Here is a 10814-nt window from a genome sequence, read left to right as displayed (position 1 = left end):
GACCCACCTTTCAGTTCCCCCACTGACACTGAGGAGGATCGGTGCTGTTGGCCAAGTCGTAAGAGGCGTTGAGGCCTACTGCTTCGTAATAAGGGGGAATTAAGTTGTAACATAACCAACAAGATTTAGTTGCCTCAGGATGGGTCTGATTCAGGGTGGCATAAGCTGCCCTAACCAGCTTCCATAGGGGATCTATTTCAGTGAGCGCTTCTGCTTCGGGGCTCACTGCCAAAGATGTTGGCATGGAAGTCGTTAGGCGGGGGGTTACAGCCAGCTTTGCTACTTTGGTGGGCCCGATACTGTGTACAAGAATTGGCTCTAAGACCTGGCTCACTACTATAATCCCTTTCCCATCAACCCCAAACCCTCCTGATTCCCTCGTCTGTAGCCCCCAAGATAGGCCAGAGATCCAGGTCCCCTCTTTTTTGCTTTTTTCTGGGTTGAAACTTATTCTGACTTGTGCATAATTGCAACTTTCACAGCTAAAAGTTGGATCTCCGAGGACCCTAGGGAGGGGCTTGGCAAATGAAAAATTAAGTAAATCTTGATTTCCTACTTCCCAGCGCCGAGGTCCATCATTAGAAGTAACACAATCCCAAGTTTTACAATAAGAGGCTTGTGCCCCCCCACAGGTCTTTCAGTCATGTCTGGGTGTGCCTGGGCATGCCCAGAACCCTTGTTCTCGGAGATAACCCCTAGCCCAAGGCACATTTACCATCAGCTTAAGGTCAAAGTACAAGTCTGGCCACCATGTGTTTGGTGGATGTATTGCGGTAGTGGAGTTTAGCACCTCTCGTGTTAGTCCATTTTGCAGCTTCCAGGTGATTTTGACGGGTTGATGCGGGTTCACGCTGGCAACTCTGGAGCAGAGTAACAGGGTCATCCACAAGACGGCCCAGCCGGGTTGTCCTGGTCCTGTTGGCGCCTTCGAAGCTTTAGCCTCAGGGGGTTGGACGGGTGCAGAGATGCTTTCCATTTTTTCTTAGTGTCTTCCTGCTCTGCTGAAGCAGCTGGGCGTACCTGGTTGCAATGCACGCAAGGCCCGATACCGTTGACCTTTAGGGCAGTTGGGGTGGTAAGAAGAACAACATAAGGACCCTTTCATTTGGGTTCTAGTGCCTTGGTTTGGTGCCTTTTGACCCATACCCAGTCTCCTGGGCCAATGTCATGTGAGGGAATAGTTCCCTTATTTTGACCCACATGTATTTCCCGGAGCAGTTTCCAGACATGAGAGTGCACCTTGCTTAAGGCCATCAAGGCCTCTTGGAATTGCCCCAGTGTGGGAGGTGGTAGTTTTTTCCCTTCAAATATTGGACATACAGGGGGAGGTCTCCCATACAGAATTTCAAATGGGGTCAGATTAAGTTGATAAGGAGTATTACGCGCACAGAAGAGGGCGAAGGGAAGGAGGGTCACCCAGTCCCTGCCAGTCTCTATAGTCAATTTAAAGTGTTTTTTTAGAGTCTGATTTATTCTTTCTACTTGCCCTGAGCTCTGTGGACTGTATTCACAATGTAACTTCCATTTGGTCCCCAGAGCTAGGGCAAGGCTCTGAACTATTTGACTCACAAAAGCAGGTCCATTATCAGAGCCGATGGTCACTGGCAGGCCAAACGTGGGAACTATTTCTTTTAAAATTTTTTTTGTCACTATCATCGCGGTTTCTCCCTTTGTAGGAAAAGCTTCCACCCACCCTGAGAAGGTATCCACCAACACTAACAAGTACCGGTAACCATATTTGCCTGGCCTTACCTTGGTGAAATCTATTTCCCAGTGTTGCCCTGGTCCTTCTCCCCGATACCTCAGTCCTGCATGTTGTCCTTTTCCTGGCCTCATCTGTTGACACGCCTTACAAGCATGCACTATGTTCTTTACAGTTGTCTGGTGCCGGGGAAATCGCAGACGCGCAGTTTGAAAGAGCATCAGATTTTTGCTATGGTCTCTTTTGTCTGCGATCCAAAAATCTGCAAGCAATAAATGCTGGAGAGGGTGTGGAGAAAAGGGAACCCTCCTACACTGTTGGTGGGAATGCAAACTAGTACAGCCACTATGGAGAACAGTGTGGAGATTCCTTAAAAATTGCAAATAGAACTACCTTATGACCCAGCAATCCCACCGCTGGGCATACACACCAAGGAAACCAGAATGGAAAGAGACACATGCACCCCAATGTTCATCACAGCACTGTTTATAATAGCCAGGACATGGAAACAACCTAGATGTCCATCAGCAGATGAATGGATAAGAAAGCTGTGGTACATATACACAATGGAGTATTACTCAGCCGTTAAAAAGAATTCATTTGAATCAGTTCTGATGAGATGAATGAAACTGGAGCCGATTATACAGAGTGAAGTAAGCCAGAAAGAAAAACACCAATACAGTATACTAACACATATATATGGAATTTAGGAAGATGGCAATGACGACCCTGTATGCAAGACAGGAAAAAAGACATAGATGTGTATAACGGACTTTGGACTCAGAGGGAGAGGGAGAGGGTGGGATGATTTGGGAGAATGGCATTCTAACATGTATACTATCATGTAAGAATTGAATCGCCAGTCTATGTCTGACGCAGGATACAGCATGCTTGGGGCTGGTGCATGGGGATGACCCAGAGAGATGTTATGGGGAGGGAGGTGGGAGGGGGTTCATGTTTGGGAACGCATGTAAGAATTAAAGATTTTAAAATTTAAAAATAAAAACTAAAAAAAAAAAAAAAGAAAGAGCATCAGAGTCTTCTTTTCTCCCAGATAAGTAGACAAGTGTAAATGCTCACATAGTTGCCGTCCCAACTGAGCAGGGAGTATCAAGTAGCCGTCTGAGTCTCGGTACCATCCATCTTCACCTTTTTGAAGGTTGGTGTGTTTTTGGATCCAAGCAAGGCCTGTGGATGAATACTCAGGGGTTGGGGGCAGAGTTCCCATACCTGGAGGTGGAAGTCCGATCTCCAACACAGGGGTGATGAAATCTTTATCAGCTACTTTTCGAGCTGCCAGGTCTGCGGCACGATTCCCTCATGCCGTGGGGCTGTCACCCTTCTGATGTCCAGGTACGTGTACTATTGACACAGCCCGAGGCATCTGTACAGCCTCTAAAAGTCTACGGATTTCAGGCAAGTTTTTAATTTCTTTTCCTTCAGCTGTCAAAAACCCCCATTCCCGATATATTGGGCCCTAGATGTGTCCCGTGCCAAAAGCATAGCGACTGTCAGTGAAAATAGTTATTTTTTTCCCTTTGGCTCTCTCTAATGCTTGAATCAGGGCAATTGACTCTGCCTTTTGTGCTGAGGTATCCGGGGGAAGGGCCTCTGCCCATATCGTCTGTCCAGAGTCATCTACTACTGTGGCTCCCGCCCGTCTCTGTCCATCTTTTACATAACTGCTGCCATCTGTGAACCATTTTAGCTCACTGTTATCCAGTGGAGTATCGGTTAAGTCCTTTCGCATTGCTGTTAACCCGGCCAGTATCTCATCACAATCATGGAGGGGGCTATTTTCCTCCGGATTGGGCAAAAGTGTGGCCGGATTTAGAGTGCAGGGCGTTTGGAAATGAATCCGTGGGGTGTCAAGTAGCAAGGCCTGGTAGTGCGTCAAGCGGGCGTTAGAAATCCATTTACCTGGGGGTTGCTTTAAAACTCTCTCTATGGCATGAGGAGTGTAGACCAAGAGTCTCTGTCCATAAGTCAGTTTATTAGCATCGTGGACTAAGAGCGTGGTGGCTGAGATGATACGGAGGCAAGGTGGCCATCCGGCTGCCACTGGGCCCAGTCTCTTGGAAAGGTAAGCTACAGGTCGCTTCCATGGTCCCCATCTCTGTGTTAGTACCCCTTTTCTATCCCCCGCTTTTCATCTACAAATAATTGGAAAGGCTTAGATGGATCAGGGAGGGCAAGGGCAGGAGCTTCTAGCAAGGCTCGCCTGAGCTCTTGGAAGGCCTCTTTCATTGGCTCAGTCCATTTTCAGTCCTTGTTTTCTTTGGTCCCTTCATATAGGGGCCTGGCCTTTTCTGCAAACCCCAAGATCCATAACCGGCAATATCCCACAGTTATTTTCTCACTTGTCTAGGGTTAGCCGGCTCAGGGATCTGGAGGATGGTTTCTTTCATAGCCTGTGTTAGCCACCTCTGGCCCTGTTTTATCTTATAACCGAGGTACGTAACCTCTTGCTTGGCAATCTGGGCCTTTTTGGCACTAGCCCTGTAACCTAAAGTCCCCAAGGTTTGGAGAAGGTCACCTGTTGCCTCTTGGCACTCTTTCTCTGTAGCCGCCGCCAGCATAAGGTCATCAACATATTGTAATAAAACAATGGTAGGGTGGTCAACCCGATACTCATGGAGGTCTTCGTCCAGGGCCTCATTAAATAACGTGGGCGAGTTTTTGAAACCCTGTGGTAAGCGAGTCCATGTCAGCTGCACAGGGGTCTGACCACCGTCTTCCCGCCATTCGAAGGCAAAGATCTCTTGGCTTGTGGGGGCAAGAGACAAACTGAAAAAGGCATCTTTTAAATCTAAAACAGTGTACCAAATGTAGTTTGGAGGCAAGTTGCTTAGCAATGTATAAGGGTTAGGAACCATAGGATGAATATCATTCACCCGTTTGTTGACTTCTCGTAGATCTTGAACCAGTCTAAAATCAGTTCCCCCAGGCTTTTTCACAGGCAACAGGGGAGTGTTCCATGGGGACCGGCACCTTTTTAGGACCCCAGCGTCTATGAGGCATTGTATATGAGGAGTAATTCCTTGTTGAGCCTCTTGACTCATGGGATACTGTCGTACCCTCACCGGGGAAGCACTGGCTTTCAGTTCCACAATGATAGGGGGCCTCTGTTTGGCTAGTCCCATTCCTGCTGTTTTAGCCCAGGCCTGAGGGTATCTTTGAACCCATGGTTGTACTTTGGGGCTTATTGTCGCTGGGGCCTCTGGCAAGTAGAGTCTGTATTCATCTTTTAATGCCAGAGACAGGACCTGAAGAGGACCCCTGGTCCCATCTAGAACCGACACTTGTCTGTGGTTGAAATGAATTTGGGCATTTACTTTAGATAGTAAATCCCTTTCCAACAAGGGTGCTGGACACTCAGGTATCACCAGAAAAGAATGGGTCACCTGGTGGACCCCTAAGTTCACTTGCCGTTTTGTAGTCCATCTGTATCGTTTAGTCCTGGTTGCTCCCTGCACCCAGCTACTTTTTTAGACATAGGTCCATCGTTTTGGTTTAAGACTGAGTATTGGGCTCCCGTGTCCACCATGAAGCCAACCAGTTTCCCCTCCACATTTATAGTTACCCAGGACTTGGGGCAGGGCTTTGAGTCCTGACCCCCCTAGTCGCTATCCTCACCTGCGTAGAGGATATGACTATCTAGGGAGGGAGTCTCGTTTCTGGGGTTTTTGGGCCCCTCTTTTAGATTTTTTTTGGGGGCATTTATCTTTTCAATGTCCAAACTTTTTACAAAATGCACATTGTTTTTTTTTTTTTTTTTAAGCTTACACCTTGTCGTTTTTTTTTTTCAGTTTTTGAGTCCAGTTTTTTTTCCTTTCTGGAACCTGTTTTTGTTTTCAACCCCAGCAAAAAATATCTGGGCCAGCTCTTTTTGATTTTTACGGTTTTCTTAGCTCTAAATTTTCTTTTTTTTCTTTTAACGTGGTCCTCTCTCTCTTCTGGGGTCTCTCTGTGATTAAAAACTCTCTCGGCTGCCCTCACTAGATCTTGCAAGGATTGTTCACTTAACCTCTCTATCTTTTGTAACTTTTTTTTAATATTGGGGGCTGCTTGATTTACAAATGCTAACATAACTGCCACTCGTGACCCATCTGCCTGTGGGTCCATAGGGGTATACTGTCTAAAAGCTTCTATTATCCTTTTTAGGAAGGCTGCTGGGCTCTCATTTGGCTCTTGCCTCACTGAATTTATTTTGGCCAAATTAGTTGGCTTTTTGGTGGCCGCTCTAAGGCCAGCCATGAGAGTCTGATGGTACACTCAGAGACGCTCCCTACCCGCAGCACGTTCAAAGTCCCAGTTGGGTCGCACCAAGGGGAACCCCTCTTCAATGAGGTTAGGCTGTATTGTGGGCCTCCCATCCATCCCTGGCACATTTTTTAGGGCTTTTGACAGGATCCATTCACGCTCCTCTGTAGTAAAAAGTACCTGTAACAGTTGCTGACAATCATCCCAAGTGAGATTGTGAGTAAACAGGATAGACTCTAAAAGATCAATGAGACCCTGCGGTTTTTTAGAGAAGGAGGGAGTCTGGGTTTTCCAATTGTACAAATCACTAGTGGAGAAGGGCCAATACTGATATGTCCGTTCTCCACCCTCTCTGGCTGGCCCTGCCCGGACCGGAAACGCATGAACGGTGGAGGAGGGAACCTCCGGGTCTTCTTCCGCTATGCCGGCCATTTTTTTTTCGCCTTTCCCTGAGTTCCCTAGGCGGGGCCCCTTTTTCTGGGAGGAGCTGAAGGCTTGGTTCTCTTTCTGGCTTCTCTTGATGAAACCTGTGGAACCTGTGGAAGCAAGGGCGGGGAAGAGGGAAGGGAAGTGAGGGGCTGAAAAACAAAAGGTTTTAGCCAGGCCAGGGGGTTTTCCACCAGGTCCTGTCAGACCAAAATGTATGGACTTTGGTCTGGCTGGGTGTCCCGAAGGGTAGGGGGTGAGCATCTTCTCTTTGACCGCTCGAATAGTAGGCAGGCTGAAGGTGCCTTCTTGTGGCCAGCTGACATCAAAAGCAGGCCACTCAGCAGAACAAAAAGTTACTAACTTGCTTTTCTTCACCAGCAATGATAGATTCTGTGCTCTAGACTTGAAATCAGAGAAGTGGTTAATCATAAGAGATAAAGGAGTAGAAGCTGTTTGTCCCATGATCACAGAAAAGTACACTGGGAGCCAACAGAGCACACAAAGAGCAACGCAGACACCACAAATAGACAAACAGATAACAAACACAAGGTGGCCACCAACAATGCACTCAATCTTACCTGCAGGATGTTCACAGAGCCAGCTGCCTCCCCAGCACGAAACCGGGCCCTGGCCTTACACTGACTTAATCCAGTAACCAGAGCCAGCCGCCTCCCCAGCATGAAACTGGGCCCCGGCCTTACCCTGGACTTGCCTCTGCACTTTACACCCAAATGCCTCCCCAGTACGGTACTGGGCCCCGGACTTAATCTGGGCTTCTGCAACATTAGAACCGGTGCTCAGAGCTCTTATCTCCTAACGAGGTTACTCCCTTCTACCAGGAGAGTTGTCCTCCCCGGCGGGACAGAGATCCCGGACGAGCCCCCAGATGTTATGCACCGAGCCCGTATCTCCGACCGACCGAGAGAGCAAGTCCACCACAGTATTGCAAACGCAAGAAGGGAGTTTGTTTATTCCTAGCGCGCTAGGGCCCAAGTCTCATCCCACACAAGGGAATCCGACAAGAGCCCTGAACAAAGGAGTATGGCGGCTTATATACAGGCAGTTTTTTTGTCTCAGTTACAGGAGTAGCTGGCGTTACATGATTGGCCAGGCAGGATGAGCGCATATCCTGTCTCTTTTTGGTAAACATGACTCAGGTCCTAGAGTCCGTCGTTTGGTCCCTAACACCGGCCAGTGAGGAAAAAGTGATTTTTGTCCTCGAGTTATTAGGGCCAGTCCTTCCATTTCATTCCCACAGATTCCATGGAAAGAATATCCAAGGAGTTGGGACAAAAGCCACTGAAAAGTCTCCTCTGGTCCACTAAGAGCTAGCGGTGCCAAAGGAAGAAAATCATTGTATTTCCAATCTGAGTAAACTTTAACCTAAGAGATGCTCTTGAAGCTAGAGCTCCATCTAGCTTCTGAACTTTCGACTCTTAGTGAAGCTAGGCACTTCCTGACTACCAATCCAAGTTTGGGACCTAAGTAACAGTATACAGTCAGAGAAGGCAATGGCAACCCACTCTAGTACTCTTGCCTGGAAAATCCCATGGATGGAGGAGCCTGGCAGGCTGCAGTCCATGGGGTTGCTAAGAGTTGGGCACAACTGAGTAACATCACTCTCATTTTTCACTTTCATGCATTGGAAAGGAAGTGGCAACCCACTTAAGTATCCTTGCCTGGAGAATCCCAGGGACAGAGGAGCCTAGTGGGCTGCCGTCTATGGGGTTGCACAGAGTCAGACATGACTGAAGCAACTTAGCAGCAGCAGCAGCAACAGTATACAGTAACAGCATAGATCAAAGGTCCTTTGAAAGTCTATGATCTGACAGATGGGTTAGTAGTTCTAATTCCCAAGAATTTATGAAATAGTCAAAGAGACTGGAAAGTTTGACTGAAAAAGGAGAGTTTAGTCCACACACTTTGCCCATTTCTGGTCAGTCCCCAAAGGAGACATTGGGTGCCTCTTGGCATTGGCAGGTTGGTATAAACCCCTGACAGATTTCTACCATAAGCCATATGAGATCACCATGGAACTGAAGAGCAGGGCTCCTTACTTGCTTTGAGCAGAGAGTGTCATTCATTCACATGAGCACACTGTAGAGTTAGTAAGGTACAGCAGAAAATGAGTTTGCTAGGAGAACAAAGAACTAGAGCTCCAAGTTCTTTTTTGTAGTTTTCACTATCTTATAGTAAATATTTGTTGATGAGTATATGAAAATATATAAAATCTTACTCAGCATTTAAACATTTAGTGTGAGAGGAAAGTTCTCAAGATACATTGAAAAAATGCATGTTACAATGCCATTCTCCTATCTATTCTCAATTTTGTCAGTAAATATTATGTATATATGTCTGTATGTACAGAAAAGGATTTATATGCATTCAGCAAGATCTTATTTCTGTGAGGAAGAAGGTGAGTGAATAGAATTTTCTTCAGCTTTCTATAGTGAATGTTTATTACATTATAAATAAATAAAAATTAGTTACATATGAATGAATTGACTGAAGAAAAGTCATTGAGAGTACTTTTCAGATTAGTCCCTCTCTCATACTTTTGAAACATGGAAATATTACAGGGAATGAGCTCAGAGACTTAAAATAGCAGATATGTGTCCAGAGAAGGCATTCTAGAACATATACTGCTGAACATTTATTTATTCCAAAGAGAATGAACACCTTGTTTAAGTAAATGGCTGGGTTCTTTGCATGTCTTAACTTTGATTTATTATACATTCCTCAAATCTACTTCTTCCTGTTTCGACCTGGGCTCCAAAAAAACCCCAAAGCTTTAACACTAGGTGAATTGTTTTTCACTCTTCCAAGTATATGTAAAAAAAATTCACCAACCACAGTTAATCTAGGTATTATTAGCTAGTTATACTGTCAATTTTATATTGACAGATACAATGGAAAGGTGGAAAGTCTAAAACCCATGGATCAGAAACGTGTTTTATTTTTCTTTGTATTCTGAGGAATCAGTGAACATTGTTCAAAACTGGAACATCATGTGTATCCTGAATAGACTGAAAAATTTTAAATCAAGTGAATTTATGTTAAAGAAATAAGTGGGTTCACATAATTAAAAAATTTCTCAACCATTAAAATGTTTGCTGGACTTGACTATTTAGAGTTAGACTTAGTTCATTCTTAGTTGATTTCTTTAAACCCCTTATTCATTTGGTTCCATAATATCAGTATGAAAAGTGCATCACCAATTCATGCGTGAATCAATACAAATGAGTATTCAATTACTACAGCACAGGCCACAGCATTTGACACGTCTGTAGTGTTCCAAGAAACAGAATTTCCATAGTTTCGTGGGGAAGATTGCTTGGCCTAATTTTTCCAGAAACATACTTTCCTTTGAAATTTTGCTGACTGTTTCCTCTAACAAACTGATATTTGCTGTTTAATCCCTTCTTTGCTCTGTAGCCTCATGGAGACTTCTATACTTGTTCTTTGTCTGCAATTCCAATATCTTTTCCACAAAATTCACATGTCCCCACACTCCCTTCTTCATTGATTTTTGTGTCTGTGGTTGAGGGGAAGCTCCTGACTGAAAGTATAAATTAGTCAATTGTTAGAAGTAATGAAAATAAATAGATTGGATTTCTTGTCTAGTGTTGACTAGGAACCTAATGAAGCTTTCAAAAAACTATGGGAAATAAGAGATGAGCTGTTGGCCAACAGACCTTGGAAGACAGAAGTAACTTTCATTGGCAGTTGGAACAGATGGCATCTTAAGCATGACAGATTTCCCACCACTCGAAGTAGAATCGATATCCAGAAGCATGAAGTAAATTAGCTGGCAGTGGATGAAAAGTCTTCCTATTAGTTTGATTTAAGTTTGGGTCAATTTGCATACTTTTATCATGATACTTTGTTTCAGTTCATTGCTTTTAAACCAGATCCAATAGCAACCATCCCAAGGATTCTGTGATGACTAGCTTACTGAAATAAATTTGAGACTGGAAAAGATTTTCAAAGAAAGAGCAAAATAATTGAAGTGGCCAAAATACATTTTCATGTTTACTTTTATCCTCAGTGGATATTCAGATAAGCGATTTAATGGGCAGCATTCTTCTCAGAAAAAGTTACAATGTAGCTGGAGGATTATAGGGATTATATGGATAAAAAACAAATATTTATCGTCGTTATTTTATGCCGAGTATTTTCCAAATGGAATTCTTTTAATTCTTATGACAGATCACCTAGGTAGTGACGAAGTCCAACTTCAAATCCATGTTTGGCTGAGTCCAAAACCCATGCTTTTCCAGTCTTTCAGCTACATGATGTTGATAGTTGGTCTTGCATTAGCGTTTAGGTCTTTTCTAAGCTCAACATGGTGCCAAGTCCTTTCTTAAAGGCTTTTTCCCATAAGGAAATTCTTTATGTGCTTGTTCTAGAATGCACGGAC

General features: G+C 44.7%; 1 protein-coding gene across 1 annotated transcript in view; it reads right to left on the bottom strand.

The window, feature by feature from the left end:
* Positions 1-447: 447 nt before the first annotated feature.
* LOC132659527 (uncharacterized) overlaps positions 448-10814 on the bottom strand; it is a 34450-nt gene continuing 24083 nt past the window's right edge. The window contains exons 3-5 of the mRNA XM_060413658.1: positions 7032-7170; positions 4122-5182; positions 448-506 (exon numbers count right to left, since the gene is read on the bottom strand). Of these exons, the coding sequence (XP_060269641.1) occupies positions 448-506; positions 4122-5182; positions 7032-7170 (1259 nt within the window). The remainder of the gene's footprint in view (positions 507-4121; positions 5183-7031; positions 7171-10814) is intronic.

The sequence above is a fragment of the Ovis aries genome, chromosome 3, assembly GCF_016772045.2.
Source record: "Ovis aries strain OAR_USU_Benz2616 breed Rambouillet chromosome 3, ARS-UI_Ramb_v3.0, whole genome shotgun sequence".
NCBI lineage: Eukaryota > Metazoa > Chordata > Mammalia > Artiodactyla > Bovidae > Ovis > Ovis aries.
Note: the sequence above shows the minus strand (reverse complement) of the source record. Positions and strands in the feature narration are given on the sequence as shown.